The 18,667-nt window shown below is 41.9% G+C and overlaps 1 protein-coding gene across 20 annotated transcripts in view; it reads left to right on the top strand.

Annotated features, from left to right (window-relative positions):
- TENM2 (teneurin transmembrane protein 2) overlaps window positions 1-18,667 on the top strand; it is a 1,486,671-nt gene that overhangs the window by 1,032,729 nt on the left and 435,275 nt on the right. For 18 of the 20 annotated variants that reach the window (XM_053288965.1, XM_053288966.1, XM_053288972.1 and 15 more), the window contains one exon: window positions 7,846-8,055. The exons of 1 other annotated variant lie outside the window; for it this stretch is intronic. In XM_053288965.1, the coding sequence (XP_053144940.1) occupies window positions 7,846-8,055 (210 nt within the window). Of the gene's footprint in view, window positions 1-2,058; window positions 2,076-7,845; window positions 8,056-18,667 lie in introns of those variants that run through there. One more of the 20 variants, XM_053288983.1, reaches the window with a different exon arrangement.

Raw genomic sequence — 18,667 nt, 5'->3', positions numbered from 1 at the left:
AGTCTCCCATTCAGATGCAACCAGGGCAGCCCTGCTTAGTTATGGGGACAAGTCATGCTTGCTACCACAAGACCAGCTCTCCTCTCCTCTCATCTCTTTGAAAGACTGTTGGCTCTAGTCACATATGGCAGAGCATATGGAGATTTCAAAATATGAAAATCCTTCCTGTTTTTACTTTCATTTCACATGCAGTGTTTAAACAGAACTGGAATGTGTGAGAATTTTTCATATACAGTGTCTCCTATCTATGGAAGGTGTGTCAAATATTAACTGTCTGCTTGAATCATTTTTTCTGGAAAGAAAGTAATAATAAATCAGATTCTGTATATTAATTTTCCTCTGATATTATATCTTAATATTTCAGAAGGATACCTCATCTCATGGGTTCATAATAAGAAAACCTTGATCCTCTTATCAACCAGTAAACATATTTCTTCGATGAGGTTAAGAAAAAGACTTATTGGTACTGAAAGATTGATTAGTTGCAGTTTCCTCAAAACAAAGCTGATTTTCTTGCTTCCTTTCTTCCAAAAGCAGTAAGGCTTTTAAAAATAATAATAATAGTAACAACAACAACAACAACACCACACACGGAACCACAGTTCATCAGACTGACACCTGTGCAGACTTTCCTTAATTACATGTCTTGTTATCACATATCTCTTAGAACCAAACTATGTTACATTAAACATCTCCTTGATACCTGTATCCTTGCTTTTCCCCCTTGAATAGCAGCCACAGGGGGATCATGATTCAGAGGAAAAGGGAATTCAACCCTTTGTCCCCACCACACTCCCAGAAATATGTTCACTCTCTTGTAAAGCAGGACTGGCGCATGGGCAGAGCAGGGATGGTTTATCCTCATGTGCAACATATCCCAGTAATATCCCTCTTCACATGTGCGCTTCCTGAGTCAGGATGTCAGCCAGTACAACTACTATGTTATACTATTTTTTTGTTACTAACAATTTATTAAGCATACATTTCCTTAATTTAACATTTACAATAATACAATATACAAGAAAACAACAGCATTAATAGTAATAGTAATAAATTAATAATACATTAATTTATCCTCATCCTCTCATATTATTGGGAAGGTTATGAAATGTTTTGTACTGGAGTACATTGGGAATACAGTTACTTCAATACAACCGACAAACAGTACCATTTTTATAACAGGAGCTGAAGGCACCTTTCCTATATTAATGAAATGTGGTTTTGACAAGATTGTTTTAGTGATGCAAAAATCCACGATACTTCAGATCTGATACCTTTTGTAGTATGCTTTGGGAACTAAAGAAAGGAAGAAAGAAAGAAAGCCCCATATACAACTTGCTTGAGATTTACATTTCTCAACTGTATATTTATGATATTCAACCCTTGATAGTGGATAAATTAGAATGATTAATAGTAATGATATCTACATGTCTTAGATTTTAGATGAGCCCCTTCTACATTTTAGTACATGATGATAAGTAGTAGTACACGATGCCTATAATTGAAAACAACTATGGTAAAATCCTCTTTCTCTAATGTTTGTGACTGGCTCATGTATGCAGCAGAGCTCTGTATGCCTCACTGACCTTGGCAGAAACTCAGAGGTCGCATTTCCACATGGTTAAGCTACTCCTGAACAATTTCTCCATCTCACCAGACACAAACCATTTTTACTCCTCCTGAAAATCAGTCAAGCAGCAGGTCTTCTCTGATTTCTTTTTCCCTGACAAGCATGATGAATATGTGCAATTCAAAGAATCTCCTGCCATCTATCCTTCCATGTTGGCAGTGTTAAAGCAAGAAAGAAATTTGGGCATCTGAATGCTTCAGCCATTAAGAACTGTGATTACAGAGAAATGCCCTGATCCAAGACAAATGACTGTTGAGTCAGCATTTAGTACAGAGGGCTTAAGACACATAAGCCTACACCAAATTCTGTTGTGTGAGCAGCTTCGTGCAGTGAGTTGGCTAATTTACGGAAGGCAAGGCAACAGAATTGACGGATGAAAGGATGATATCATCTATGGCAGATTGACTGGCTTTTTTCTGGCAGGAGAAACTAGTAAGAAATCCATGTGGGTAGGAATGATTTTGTGATTAAACCAACCATGTTTTGCCTTAACTTGCAATGATAAATTAGCATGACCCCTGTCTGTTCTTCAGTGTTGGCACATATGTCCTGTAATGCTCAAGGGAATCAGCAACTTCTTATATACTGGCCTTTACAGGCAGCCATCCCTTATAAGCAGGAACATATGATACATGCATTTTCTTGTTCTGATACCTGTTATGCCCAATTTAGAGCCACAGTTCAATACATCCTCTATTTTGTGGATCTATAGATTTCTTGAAAGCTTTATAAAGTGCAACCACAAAGTTGCTTTAACACTCTGATGGTAAGAGATGCTATTTAGACCCATTTTGAAGGAAACAGACAAACAGGATGGTTTTCTTGAGTTCACCTGGAGCTTTTCCTGCAAGTACTTAACTGATGGCGCATTGCAGTTTGGACTGCATCAGTGCTCAAATTACAGGGACAGAGGAAGCCCTGCCTGCTTACTGTTTGTGATGGCTCCCCTGGCAACTTTTTTTTAAGGCTGTGGGGAAAGGATGATGTAATGGACTGTAGAATGTTATTTAGTCAGGAAAGAGTTAATGCATTTTCTTAGCAGCTCCACAGGTGTGGCTTGTTGAACCCCTGCTGGGAAAAGTGACAGCTGAAAACTGTTGGACAGGAGTTAAGAGTGAACCTGGTTGTGAGTAGACAGCCTAGAAGGGGCCTGGTTGTAAAGAAGAACCTGGATAGGTCCTAAGTAAATAAATAAGTTTTTTAAAAGGAAGTTCTGTGAAGCAACGGGTTAAAGATTGAACTATATGAAAACTGTGTAAGAGCTGTGAACAAAAAGCTGTACTGGTGATAACTAACAACGGGTTATTTCTACTTGGTAGCCGATCGCCAATTCTCACACATACCAAGAGGAGACTTCTAAGTGCAAAGTAGCTTTATTATCTCTGCAGAGTAAGCAAGCGACCATCAAGAGGATAATTCCCAAAGACAAGACGGGCCCAAAACAGAGTCCGTCCAAAGCATTTCTACAGGGGTTGATACACCTGAATGCATTCCAAGCATATGCCAAGTGTACATCCCTACTGTACTATTAGTGAATGAACACCTCCTCGGAACCTTTAATCTATAAGCCTTTATCTTATTATTTTTAATCAAGAAGCTAGTCTGACTGGCTCTGTTAAACCTCCCATGCCTCTAAAACTATGTTACTAGTTTAGAAGATAATGAAAGATCTACTATGTGATTTGAACCATAGTTAGTAGCAGTGAAATCCAGGAAATAACAAAAGGTTTAAACAAGTTGTTCTGGTAAAAACTAATCTGCTTACTTTTCTTTCACTATAATCTTAATTGATAATTACCATCCTCACAAGTTAGCCCACTTCAACCTTGAATGTTCACACATCCACCATATTGAACTGGTGTGGATGAAATCATCACAAACTACATTGTTAAGGAGTCCCTATGTGTCATTCACTAGAAGTGTTTCAAATTTGATTCAGATCTGTAAATGGCTCACAAGTTAGCCCATTTATTTATTTTTTGATTTGATTTGATTTGATTTGATTTCTATACTGCCCTTCCAAAAATGGTTCAGGGTGGTTTACACAGAGAAATAATAAATAAATAAGATGGATCCCTGTCCCCAAAGGGCTCATAATCTAAAAAGAAACATAAGATAGACACCAGCAACAGTCGCTGGAGGTACTGTGCTAGGGGTGGATAGGGCTTACTCTCCGCCTGCTAAATAAAGAGAATCACCACGTTAAAGGGTTCCTCTTTGCCAAGTTAGCAGAGATAGCAGGTGCCTCTTTGCCAAGTTAGCCCTTGCACCTCAAACATTCATGCATCCAGCATCTTGAACTGGGGTAGATTACATCATCACAAACTACACCATTGAGGTGTCCCTATGTGTCCCTACAACTGTTCTTAATTTTGTTCAAATCAGTTAGATAGTTCACAGGTTCACTTGCACCTCAAATGTTCATGTGTCCACCATCTTGAATTGGGTTAGATGACATCATTACAAATTAGGCATCCCTATGTGTCTTTACAGCTATAGCAAATTTGGTTCAAATCGGTTGGGTGAGTCACAAGTTAGCCTACTTCTGCCTCAGACATTTATGCTTCTGCCATCTTGAATTGGGGTGGATGACATCATTACAAACTATGCCATTGAGGTGTCCCTATGTGTCCCTACAACTAAACCCCATTTGGTTCACATTAGTCTAGGCATTGCCAAGTTGATAGTGGGGGACAAATGGATGGACACACACACACTGACACCAGGTGATCGCACAAGCTTACTTTCCTTAAGGAAAGTAGACCAACAACAACCTTAAAGAAATATTAGCTAATACACCAAACACAGCCCCCCTCCCCCACATCACAAAAGCTTTGGCAGGGCATTATTGGGCTAAAATGGAGGGTATGTATGTGTGTGTCAGAGCAAAGGGTTTATATATTTAATTATAGGTCCTGCATGATTGTCTTTTAGATAGCATTTTCCCATCATAACTTGAGCATTGGAACAGCATCTGTGCAGGTCATATTCTGAGTTGGTGGGGGAGTGAAGTGGTGTGTGGACATCGTTTTTTAACCTTTCAGAAGTATGACTATGAGAATGTAAAGAGCGGGTAATTTGCTTTAGCATACTCATATGCTTATTTAACATAATATAGAAAGAATAGCACTCCTATGTGCAGACTCTGAATCAAATTGAAACTAGCCTTGACCTTAGCCTTTAAAATAACAGCAGATAAAAATTAGGCTTGCTGGAGAGGGATGATACATTTGCCTAACCTAGAACATTCCCTCTGAAAGATCAGAATCACTAACTGGTCATAGTCTGGCTGGACCTTGCCTTGCTGCTTGATTTCTAGGCACCAGCAGTGTCCAGGTCTGCTATTTGAGACTATGCAGATTTCTGTGGCCACATTTTAAATAGAGGAGGCTGCAGGAAATAAATTACATTTATTTATTCTTAAGTTTATGTATTAACAGGTTTCAGCCAGGATAACAAGGTATAAAAAACACCATAAAAATGAACAATGGCCAACATCCAGATGAACAGATTACTAGTGCGGCTAACCGTGTGCCTGGTGCTACAGTGGAAGGGTAATTTTATCTCCCCTTCTCTCTGAAGCCAATTGTGACTCCCAAAAATATGTCCCTGAGAGACATATTTTCAGGAGTCACAATTGGCTTCAGAGAGAAAGGGAGATCAAGAAAATTGCCCCTGCCCCGTGGCACCAGCACAGCATTAGCATTTATGTTGGTCAATAAATGACAACATTATTTAATCATGAATAATAATAATAATAATAATAATAATAATAAACTAATTTTTTAAAGAAAGGAAAATAAAGCACAGTACATTTATTCTTGCTCATGTGCACTGGCTGCCTGTTAGTTTCTAGTAGGGATATGCACAAAACCAGTTTTGCCGGTTCAGCTAAAATCCAGACTTCATTCGAGCCGACCCAGCCCAGCTTGGTTTTTTGCCCAGTCAAACCGGACCTAGTTTGAGTTTGAACCAAGCTGGTTCAGAGCTCTACTGGTAAAGGGGAATCTGGTGAGGATTCCCCTTTACCAGTAAAGGGGCAGGGGGTTTGCCTAAGGGTAGAGCTGGTGGGAGAGGAGTAAGTAAGTACTTAAAAGTGTTGCTGCTGGTTTCAGGAGGGGACGGCATCAATTCGCCCCCACCCCCACTGGCCTCCCCAAAGAAGGCAGGGCCAATTTGGTCCTTCTTGCATGGTCACACAAATGGCCTCTGTACATGCATGAAGGTCACTAAAATGGCCTCTACACATACGCAAAGCAGGCCGGCGGTGGCCCTGCCTTCTCTAGAGGAGGGAATCAGGGTTGGGGGAGCTGCCCTACTGCCTCCCCCATGGCTGTTGCCACAGTAGCTGCTGGTGGCGGTACTTATAAGAAATTACTTACTCTCCTCTTGCCCGCTCTACCCTTAGGTAAGGCCCCCCCCCCCCGCCCCTTTACTGACAAAGGGGAATCCTCACTGGATTTCCCTTTACCAGTAGAGTTCCTTGGTTTGAACTGGGCCTGGTTCGGTTCAAACTTGGACTGGCCGAGGCCAGTCCAGTTTGATCCCGAACCTGCCAAGCTGGCTGAAAGCCGATCCTGGCTCAAACTGAGCTGGCTCGCACACCCTAGTTTCCAGGCATAATTCAAAGTATTGGTTCCTACCCGTAATATTTATTAAATATTGTATTACCCCTAAAGAACCTGATTTCTGCATATCTGAAGGGACATCTTCCTCATAATTCCCCATTCTCTTTCAAATTGGTAGAGGAGGTTCTGAATCCCCTTGTTTTCAGATGTGATTGGTAGAAATTTTGGAGCAACTTCCTCTCAGTAATTGCCCTGACTGACTCTTTGTATCTCCCTGCCCAGGAAGACCCACTTTACATCTTCATATTAATCATACCACATAATTAACACTTGACTGTTTGAAAGAACTTGGAATTGGTTAGCTCATTTTGTTTTGTATTGCTGCAGCAGAGTTCTGATGTATTTCTGTCTGTCCAGGATGTATTTCTCTGTCACTATAGCAGATGCCTGCACAGAGCAGTCAGTCAGACTAAAAGCCTTCTAAAGTTGCTTCCAACTCTAAAGTCCTGTGATTGTATGATTGTATTTTTGGAATATGGTTATTGCAGTTTTCCTATGGTTTTCATATATTTGTTGTGCAATGTTTTGTACATTTGAATAGAAAAGAGGTTCAGTATTAAACTGTTATATCTGTAATAGCAGCTAACTCAGTAGTTACTACCATCTTCCTGTCTACATTGCACAAACTGGAGTGTAACCTCTAGTGGCCAGATTTGCATTTCTCTTTATGATGGAGGGAAAGCAATATTTTCACTCTTGTCTTCCAGGGAATATATGCTTAAGTATGTTTTTGTCCATTAGTTTGATTTTTTTAAAAAAACACGAGGTTGTGAGTGAATCAAGTTTTTCCAAACCACATCCATACCATCTTGCTTTCCAACATTCAGAAATTCGGGTTCAGCAGAGCAGAAACAGGGGCAGGGGCATTGTTTTCTTTTAGGTGACGACAATAGCTGAGTTCCATAGTGCTTGGGACTTCTGTGATAATTCTGGTTCTATCAGTCACTTTGACTTTAATGTTGACACTGAATCAAATTGGTAGATATAGAAAAGGTTGAGGGGTAGTTTCTTTTTCTTTATCTTCTTCCCATATGATACAGCCAGTATAGTATAGTGGTGAGAATGCTGGACTAGGAGTCAGGAGGCCTGGTTTCAAAATCAAGCTCATTGGGTGACCCTGGGCTAGTCACAGTCTCTATCTAATACCTCACAGGGTTCTTGTGAGGATTGGGGTGGGGGAGAGAACAATGGGTGGTGCCCCGAGTTCCTTCAAAGGAAGGATGGGATAAAAATGTAATTAGTAAATATAATTTCAGTACAGTTCGTGATGAGATGGTTTAATCTAGTGCTGTTCTACAGATGGGTTTATCTTCACTCAACCAGCATCAGTTCACATAGTCTGATGCAGGCTGATGCTGTGAAGGCATTCTCAGGGAAGGCCAGCCCCTCTTCTTGGAATGCCTTGTCAACACAGCAGATCATATTGTCTTGAATATGATGCAAAGGGGAGAGTCAGTACTACTGGACAACGGGATTTTGATTCAGCCCCAACTGTAATCATATGAAGTGACAATTTCAGTGTTACTGTTTGTGGTTTCTTTCATTACATTCATTGCTGAACTTTGATCCCTCTGTCCTCTTTCCCAGGTCGTCCCATTCCACCTACATCCTCGTCTAGCCTCCTCCCATCTGCTCAGCTGCCCAGTTCCCATAATCCACCACCAGTTAGCTGCCAGATGCCCTTGCTAGACAGCAATACTTCCCATCAAATCATGGATACCAACCCCGATGAAGAGTTCTCCCCCAATTCATATCTGCTAAGAGCATGCTCAGGGCCACAGCAGACTTCCAGCAGTGGTAAGGAAATGTTATACATGTGGCATTTGATGATAGAATTCTGAGCTCAAATGGACAAATTCTAATTGCTATGCAAACAATGATTCGTGAAAATGATGAGAAATGGGGAAATGGGCATATATCTATCACTGTATTGCTTTGAACATTTGGAGGTTTTGAGAACTGTTGGATTAATTTTGGTTTAGAGAGCTGTTGGATTAATACGTTAATCATTTGATGTTCTGTTGACAACATTTTGTTTTAAGTTGTTGCTTTTAAATTAGTAGTTACCTACATAAAACTGAAAACCATGAACATGTCTCACGATGAAAATCCCCATGTATGGCTTGTTTGTAGAAGAGATATATCCAAGAGGTATTGCATGAAACAGCAGAACTACTTTGCATTTTTATAGAATAATACATTGGGTTTTAAAATGCAAAATGGTAAGCTAGCCCTGTTGTTATATTTTTTTAGTATTCTCATATCAGTATTACAGCTAATCCTAACTTTCCAGTCTTTTTAAATGCAGTGGCGATGCCCTCTGAAATTGACTTCTGGCTTATAAAACATTTAGGTTGTATTTTTTAATGAGAATAGCTTCTGACCTGTGTAACTCAATCCTTGGGGAAGATTCCTTCACTCAGAGATCAAGCTTTGAAAAAGTGATGCGGAACAGGTGGAAAAACTAGGATCGGCTAGCCTTCAGGCAGGTGCTTCCAAAATTTGCGACACCTAAATCAGCAGACTTATGTAGGCTGTGATTCTTCCTCTATGTAGTTTAAAGACTGGTTTAGTTTAGTGACTCATGTTCAGGGGCATAGCTATAATTGAGTGGATGGGTTCAAAGAACCCGGGCCCCCGAGCCCACCCCAGCTCCACCCTCCCTATTTTTTTCATTATCTCCCTCACTCTGAGGGGTCACTGGGGAAAGAGGCAAACCCGGCCCCCTCTCTCCTAGCTATGCCCCTGCTCATGTTCATGGTAAATATTGCCCAAAATTCTGTGTAAGTTCATTGGGAGCTCCACAGATTTATTACAGAACACTTCTAAGCCCTTTTTGCTCCAGTTTTCAAAGTGCTTCTGAATTCCTGTTTTCCCAGTTTTCCTGTTGTGGTACCTTTTAAGTACCATAACACAGCTATTGTTTCCCAAGAGTGAATGAATATGTAAAAATCTGTAACTGACAAATAAAATAACTATATTGCTTGTGGGTTTTAGGTTTGCGATTTCTTTTTTGCCGCAATATATATGACAGTAAACAGTGTGATCAGCATTTCTGAGCTGTGAAGCAAGAGAAATGGACTAGAGTTAGCATTTGCAACTGTTGCATCTGGCAGGAAAGCAGAAATAGTACTTGGATATAAGCAAGCACTTGTGGTTTTCTTGCCTTTCCACATGTCCACTATTGATCAGAATAAGAAATTGCTACCTAGAGTTGTGATTATAAATTCATTTACCCAGAAGTTTGAAGTTTCAACAAAAGCATTTGCTTACAAATTAAGGAGCTTAGGAATGAGGCATCTAGGAGGTGTCAGTCACTATATTAGCATGTCCAGAAGTTTTCATGCTGTGGAAGAAGTTTGTGTATGCATGAGAAATTTGTTTATTTATTTAATTTATTTAAATTAATTTAATTTAATTTAATTTAATTTGTTTGTTATTTGTCTATGTAAACCGCCCTGAGCCATTTTTGAAGGGCAGTATAGAAATTGAATTAATAATAATAATAATAATAATAATAATAATAATAATCACCGAGGACATAGTAGGACATGAAATAAATCTATATAAAAAGTTACAATTACAGTACTTAGCACTTTGTTAAACTGGCATTTTGTTACTGCAATTTAAAATTTTGAATCTGCATGAGTTAAGACATATGATGTCAGGTTTAGCTGTGTTGTTACCTAAATATTTGCCCTACTGAATGTGCTTGGGTAAAGCCCCATAAATGTGATATCATGGTTTGTGATGTTGTAATGGAACATTGCAGTGGTCAGTGCGTTCTTGCCGATGATCTGGCAATCAAGGTATTAACTAAGACCACATTATATTGTAAAGAACATGTTCTGTTTCCTGCCATTATTACTCTACTATTTTAATGTATGAGATACAATATTTCATATGGGCTGGCTATGCTTTCTCACTTGTTTTCAAAATACACTGAACAATACATTGTGCAAATGTGTACTGATACGTTGGAGCTACATGTTGTTAATACGTGTAACACTGTAGAGGCAGACATCAGAAACTGTCCAGTGATTTTAAATGATGGTCATTCTGATTCCAGTGGTCTTGTGCTGGTAGTCTTGGAGGATTGGAGTTTGTGTAGCTTGTGTAGACTGGAATTGTGTAGAGTTGATGTTCTAGTGCTTTTTGTAGTTTTACAGCATTTCTTGTCAATGTACAAGAGAATGTTGAAGTAATTGTGCATACATAAATTAGTAAGAATGCATGCAGCTTGGAAGGGAGATTAAGTATTTTAATATATTAAAAAGCTGGTTTCTTGTCAAGCTATCAAAGCAGATGATGTCATTGAAGATGTAGATGCTGTCAACCAATTCTATATTTATTAACTATTACCAACCTGAATACACAGGAGTCCAGATTATGCTCCCTAAAAATGCCAGAGTATAGATTTAGCATTCTTATGAGTATAGGTAAGGATAAAAAATTATTTGGTATATGCAAATTAGGATTCTTCACTGGATTTTGAAATCTCAGGGTGTTAAGTAAGATTACTGGTTGTGTTTTTTAAAAACTTTTGGTCCTAATTTAACAGATGCAGATTTTATATCAAAGTTTAAAATACTTGTGTATGTATGAACTATTGTGTTGTTCCTATTGCCTTTAACAAAGTAGCACTTACAGGAATGAATGATACTTCTTGACTAAGTGTATACTTATGTTTGTGACAACCCTCACAATTAGATACTAATTCCTAAATCAGTTTATGATGAGTCTTTCCAAAGATGAGGTGATAGTGATCTAATTACACTGCCCTGTGCCCTTCCTGCTAACCATTCTTTATATACTAGGAAAATTCATATGCTTAAAAAAATTACCTAATCAAATCTCCCATCAAATGAGCAATCCATTGTTGATATTATGAAGGCCTTTAATCTACAATAAATCTTTATTAGAACTCATCAGAGCTTCCAGTTTGAGAGAAATGAGATTATAGCACTCTTAAAATGACATTACATCATTGGGGTGATTGGTTTATCATTTGGAGAAGTGACATCAATCATAACTAGCATAACCACACAGCAAATGAATTCAACCTTTTTACTGCAGAACAATGACATTGTAATTGCTCAAAACCAGGATTAAAATGAAATCGAAAAATGCACTTTCTTCAAATATGATGCTAACTTAATGGAATGTACTATTAAAAATAATGTTTGAGAAAATTTTGAATAATTAAAAATATGTAGAATATCTCATTGCCCTCTGTTCCAGTTGCATTTTATGCAGCTAATGATATGCTGATGTTAATTAAACACCTTTTCTTTCTTTTGTATTTATTTGTAAAATCACACTGAGCACAACTCATGTTGTGCATGTCTTTGTGTGCACGCATGAACAGATATTAGATGCTGTTGCAATGACGTTATCCTACTAGTGGTGTCTTTGGACAAAATAGAAATTGAGACTGATGCCAAAATCTGGAGTCCCATCAGTTATTTTTCCCCATGTGTGACCTCTCTGCCTCCTTGGCGTTTTCCAGATTACAAGCTTTGCGCCAGTAGAAGCATTGCAAGGTGCAAGTGAATGGTACAATGTTTTCAAATTACGAGTAAAGGGTTGTTCAATGCTTCATGATAGGCTGATATTCATATTGCTAGGTTCATATTGCTGTTCACTGCAGCATGATTTCCAGGTTGGTGGTGTCGATATTGTCCTTGAACCGCGTTATCTGCCCCCTCCACCTGCCCCATTTTGGGCCAATGGGGTTGCAGAGGAGGTGGGGGATGACGTGACATCTTTTTTTAAAAATTCTCATCTCCCTTGAGCAAAGCTGTCAGGGAAAGTGCCATTCAAAAACAAAAATTTACTTGCAGTATTGCACCATTGCACAAGCAATCCAGCAAAAGCAAAAACAAAAACCAATGGCGGGGAAAGCACCGTTCCAAAGCAAGAATTTACTTGCAGCGTTGCACTCTTGCACAAGCAATCCAGCAAAACAAACAAAATGGTGGAGATCCCTAGATAGACATCAAGGGAGTTGGGGATCGGGTGGATTTTGAACAAGGGGGTCACAATGGCGGAATCAAGGCAGCTGTCATCCTTGCTTTGCCCCCCAAAAGTGGTGAGCAAAGCAACAACACTTAGTCCTGTGGCTCCTGTACATTCCCCACCTCCCTCCCCTTCTCAGTGCTCAGCAACTGTGTTTGGGTGGCATCCTCATCCAGCAGTGCCACCCCTTTCTCACCAGGGCATACTGAAGCTGCTGCCTCTAGTGTGTCACCAGCAGTACTGTGGAGCACTGGCTGTGGGTGAACTTCTGTGGGCTGGCAGGATGAAGTTGAGACAGAAGGAAGAAGATCTGTCTCACCACCTTGGTCCTCCTCTTCCTTGCTTCCTAAGGGACTTAACTGGGTCTTCTCTTCTATCTGTGCAGTTAGCATTTCAGCTTCTTGATGGTCTCATGAGACCTCTATGAGTGATCCCATTGGTTGACAATGTCCTGGGGACACCACTTGCCTAATTCATGTCGAACAATGGCATCTGTTCCTGAGTCCTTTTCCCTTCCAGCCCCACCATTCTCTCCTCAAAGACCTACTCCCTGTGGTGTCAGTGGGCATGTCAGGAACTGCCCGACACAATGTATGTGAATTCTATCCACTTCTATGCTGTTCTGGTTTGAACAAAACCTCTATACTGTGAGGCCCAGCTATTACAGACTAGAATTCTATTGGAGTTGGGGGTGGGATACAGTGATTGCCTGTATATCTAATACAGAAATGCACCGCACCTGTAGAGGTCTGTGCAATTTAAAACCCCTCTCTTCACACAGTATTGGACTGATAAACATTTTGCTAATATTGCCATAAAACATGACTTCACAACTTTGGCCCTCCAGCTGTTTTTGGTGACAACTTCCAGCCAGTGGCTCCCTTTGGACTGGACTTCTAGGCTAAAGTCTAGTCCTCCTTGGGGGGGGGGGCTCCAAATGTCTCTCAGGGAGCCTCCAAACATTATCCTGGGGCTAGATCATGTTCCTCCGTGTGCTGCACTGGCAGTGGCAACTGAATGGCTGACAGCCATGTGCTTACCCGGCAGAGGGTGGCTTCAAATGTCTCTACGCTGCACGTGTGATGCCTCATCAGCACTGCTGGCCATGTGCGTGGGCCTCAGCGCGGGACATGTAGTGCTCTCTGAGTTGGAGGCTTTCAAATGGCAGCAGCTTTTCAAATGGCAGCTGCTCCATGGGTGGTTATCTGGACTGCTCACCAGGTGAGGGCCTCCAAGTGGTGATGGTGCCATGCAGCTGGCAAGGATGGGGCCATGCGTCTATCTGCAAGCCGAGCTGCCATGTGCTTGCTAGTGGCAACAACATCACAAGGAAGGAAGGAAACACTGCCTGCTGCAGCAGGACCCCTGTGGCCCCAGCCCCAGCCCCCACCCTGATGATTCTCTCTCTTCCAGCACATGGCCTGGCAAAGAAGAGAGATCGGAACTTCAAATCAATGCTTTGGACACCTGAAGGGACCGCTCCTCTCCTCTCTGTGCCCTGCTGCCATCCTTCAAGTCTGGTGACAGCGACAGCTCCCACCCAGCAGGCAGGCAAGCAAGCATGCGAGCAGTGAGCAGCCCGGTGCAAGGGATGCATGCTCAGGGTTTTTCACTACCTCCTCGCAGCTGCTGCTCCAGCTCAGTCGGTGTGGGGCGCTGACCTAAGCAGCAGTCCAACTTCCAGCTGAGGAAGAAGCAGGGAAAACCAGAGGGTGAGGAAAGGCCAGCTGGTCTTCAAGCGGAAAGTTCATTCATCATGGGTGGGGGAGAGCTTTTCCAGGGACAAGCCCCCTCTGCTGGCCTCTGCTTGCTTTGCTGGCAGCCTCTCCATGCCCATGCACGCTGCTCGTTGCAGAATCAGGGGATGAAGGGAAAATAATATGGGGGGGATGTCAGCAAAGGGGAAAAACTTTATTCTTGGGGAGAGGTGCAGCACCGTGCCAGATTGAGGCACAAGCTAAGTCAGCTGCAGCTCTTTTGAGGGGCCTCTGAGCTCTGAATACCCAAACTGGACTCGGTTTCAAATGGGACTTTCCGCTGCAAAACATTTCTGCCTGCAGTGTGTCCGTCCTGCAATGCAAGTACTAGGAACCAATGGATTGTTTGTTTGCCAGTGTCTGCCAGGCTTGCACAGCTCGCAGGTAGGGGTTTCATCATATCCTCAGCTGTCCATCATAGCAGCCCTTGAAGCAGTGGTTGGGGGAGAAGGAGGGTGTGGAATAGTAGAACGAAGGCCTGTGGGGTGGAGAATGGGAAGAGGAATAGAAGGCAAGGAGAGCAGCAAAAGTGCCACATGCAATGCAAAAGAAGGGAAGCCAGAGGCTTCCCGGATTGCCTGCAAGCTGAGTCTCTCCCCTGCTTGCTGCTGCTGCTGCTGTTTCTTCAGGGATTTATTTTCATCCTCAGCTAGGAGTTCCTTGTAGATTTTGCACTGGCTGAATAAGTGTAGCATTTCCAGCAGGACTTTCCTGCCCTGGACTTGGGCTCATGATTTTTCTTTTCAAAAGTCTCCCTAGCTTTCAAGCAGCAACAGCCCGCAGCACCCTCTGTCCACTTAGCCAGTCATCTGTCTCCTCCAAGCCCACACACTTGTGCTCCCCTCTGCACTTTTGATTACTCCTGTGGAAATTGGATGGGTTTTACAAGAGATGAGAGAGTGAAGTAAATTTTCAAAGTCTTTTTTTAAAATACCAATGAAAAATTCCTGTTTCAGGAAACAGTGATAGTCATCCATCCAAATGCAAACCAGGATAGACCCTACTTAACAAATGAGACAATTAATGCTTACTATTGCAAGATCAGCTCTCCCCACCACCCCAGATTTTTCCTGTCTTGATTAATTGTGAATTTCAAATGTTTCCAAAGGCTTGACATTGGTTGACATGCTGTCACACAGATTGCTTTACTTATCTCTGGAATGTGGTATTGGCGATGGCAGATTAAAGGATAGGCAGTAGAAGCAGCTGCCTACGGCAGCAAAATTCCCCCAGCAGCAAATTTGAGAAATGTTTAGTTAAATGTTAATTTTTATTTAAATTTTTAAAATTGCCTCTGCACGGCGACAAGAGCTCCTGTGTGCACCTGCCCACCTCCTTAGGATGGTGCATGTGGCACAGATAGGCCCGAAAGGCATGTGTACACAGAAAGGCCCCAAATCAGGCAATATCTTTCATTTGGAAAATAGGCGGGCTTCAGTTAGGAGATGGTATCACTTGCTGCCTGCCTTCTCCACCAGATTGTACGCATTGCCATCCTGCCACCACACGCACCATCCTAAGGAGGCGGGTGGGTGCACACAGGAGCTCTTGTCACCGCGCTGCTGCTGTGTGTGGCGACAATTTTAAGGTAGAAAAATAGATTTTACTAAACTCCCCCCTTCTAACTTGAAAAGGGAAGAGTAACCCTTGGCACTCTGGGGCAGCAGATCTTTGGCTGTCTACTGACAGCAAACACCTTGATCCGCCCCTGGGTGTTGATAATGCTTAACTTGCAGCGGGTGGGTTGTGGGGCTCCAAAGTCCTTTAGGTCCAGGCTTCAAAATTACCTAGGATGCACCACTGCTTCCATCATTCCCAGCCACAATGACCAATAGTAAGGAATGATGGGAGTTGTAGGCCAACATCTGCAGGAGGGCCAAAGTTGTGAGCCCTGCCATGAATGACAGTAGGTTCCAGTTAACAGAAATTCTCAAGGGCCATTTCTTTGCTTTTGTCTTATTTATGTCCAGGAAAATGAAGAGAAATGCAAATGATGCCCATTGCATCATTTTATTTATTTATAAATAAATAAATTTATAAGCTGACGGGCCTTCTCGATTCCTGCCCCAAGATTGTGGAATGCACTCCCTGTTGAGATACTATTCTCCCCATCTCCGGCAATTTAAAAAAAACACCTGAAAACCCATCTTTTCGCCCAAGCTTTCTCAGCTTTTAAAATTCTTTAGGTTTTAAACTCTGGTTTATTTTTAAATTGTTATATTGTTTTAAGTTTTTGTTGTGTTTTAAACTTGTTTTATGCTCTTGTTAACTGCCAAGAGACAAAAGTTTGGGGTGGTGTACAAATTTGATTAATTAATTAATTAATTAATTAACATATTTTATACTGCTCAAAATATATTATATTATCTATTAAAAATATTTAACATATCTTTATATTGGGCGGTTTACAACAAAAACAGAAAAGCTAAAACATTAATTAAAACAGAAGACAGAGAAATTAAAACATTGGTTAAAATAAATGACAACATAAAGTTAAAACATTACGACATTTTAAAATCTTAAAACAATATTTTAAAACAATGTTAAAACTATTAAAAGGGCATTTAATTAAAAGCCTGGGTGAACAAATGTGTTTTTAAAGATTTATTTAAAAATTTCAGAGATGGGGAGGCTCTTATTTCAGCTGGGAGTGCGTTCCAAAGCATCAGGGCAGCAACTGAGAAGGCCCGTCCTCGAGTAGCCACCAGTTGAGCCGGTGGCAACTGCAGGTGGACCTCTCCTGATTATCTCAATAGATGGGGTTCACAACGAAGAAGACATTCTCTTAAATACCCAGGGCCCAAGCCATTTAGGGCTTTATAGGTTATAACGAGCACTTTGTATTTTGCCCGGAAACTTATCAGCAGCCATTGTAGCTCTCTCAATACAGGAGTAATATGGTCTCTCCTAGATGACCCAGAGACCAACCTGGCTGCCGCATTCTGAACCAGCTACAGTTTCTGGACTACATACAAAGGCAGCCCCACATAGAGCACATTACAGTAATCCAGTCTGGAGGTTACCAGCATATGTACCACTGTTCTGAGGTCGTTTACCTCAAGAAACGGACACTGCTGGTGTATCAGCCGAAGCTGATAGGAGGCACCACTAGCCACTGCCTCAAGCTGGAACACCAGGGAGAGGCTCGGATCCAGAAGCACCCCCAGACTGCATACCTGTTCCTTCTGGGGAAGTGTGACCCCATCCAGAACAGGCAGATCAAACTCATCTCCCAAGTTTCATAAGAACATAAGAACAGCCCTGCTGGATCAGGCTCAAGGCCCATCTAGTACAGCATCCTGTTTCGCACCAGATGCCGCGGGAAGCCACAGGCAGGAGTTGAGGGCGTGCCCTCTCTCCTGCCATTACTCCCCTGCAATTGGTACTCAGAGGCACCCTGCCCTTGAGGCTGGAGGTGGCCCACAGCCCTCCGACTAGTAGCCATTGATAGACCTTTCCTCCATGAAGTCATCCAAACCCCTCTTAAAGCCATCCAGGTTGTTGGCCGTCACCACATCCTGTGGCAGAGAGTTCCACAAGTGGATCACGCGTTGTGTGAAAAAGTACTTCCGTTTGTTGGTCCTAGACCTCCTGGCAATCAATTTCATGGAGTGACCCCTGGTTCTAGTGTTGTGTGAGAGGGAAAAGAATCTCTCTCTCTCCACTTTCTCCATGCCATGCATGATTTTATAGACCTCTATCATGTCTCCCGGCAGTCGTCTTTTTTCTAAACTAAAAAGCCCCAGGTGTTGTAGTCTTGCCTCATAAGAAAGGTGCTCTAGGCCCCTGATCATCTTGGTTGCCCTCTTCTGTACCTTCTCCAGTTCAACAATGTCCTTTTTAAGATGTGGTGACCAGAACTGTACGCAGTACTCCAAGTGTGGTCGCACCATAGTTTTGTATAAGGGCATTATAATGTTAGCCGTTTTATTTTCAATCCCCTTCCTAATGATGCCTAGCATGGAATTTGCCTTTTTCACAGCTGCCGCACATTGAATAGACACCTTCAACGAGCTGTCCACCACAATCCCAAGATCCCTCTCCTGGTCCGTCACCGACAGCTCAAATCCCATCAGCAAATACTTGAAGTTGGGGTTTTTCGTCCCAATGTGCATCACTTTAAACTTGCTAACACTGAACCGCATTTGCCATTTTGTCGCCCACTCCCCCAGTTTGGAGAGATCCTTTTGGAGCTGCTCACAATCCGTTTTAGATTTCACTACCCGGAAGAGTTTGGCATCATCTGCAAATTTGGCCACATCGCTGCTTACCCCTGCTTCTAGATCATTTATGAATAAATTAAAAAGCACCGGTCCCAGTACAGATCCCTGGGGAACCCCACTTCTTACTTCCTTCCATTGTGAAAACTCTCCATTTATACCTATGCTTTGTTTCCTGTCTTTCAACCAGTTAGCAATCCACACATGTACTTGTCCCTTTATCCCATGACAGCTAAGTTTCCTCAGGAGTCTCTGATGAGGAACTTTGTCAAAAGCTTTTTGGAAGTCCAGGTAGACTATGTCAACTGGATCACCTTTATCCACATACTTGTTGACACTCTCAAAGAAGTCCAAAAGGTTGGTGAGGCAAGATTTACCTTTGCGGAAGCCATGCTGGCTCACTCCCAGCAGGGG

Source organism: Hemicordylus capensis, chromosome 2, assembly GCF_027244095.1.
Source record: "Hemicordylus capensis ecotype Gifberg chromosome 2, rHemCap1.1.pri, whole genome shotgun sequence".
NCBI classification, from domain to species: domain Eukaryota; kingdom Metazoa; phylum Chordata; class Lepidosauria; order Squamata; family Cordylidae; genus Hemicordylus; species Hemicordylus capensis.
Note: the sequence above shows the minus strand (reverse complement) of the source record. Positions and strands in the feature narration are given on the sequence as shown.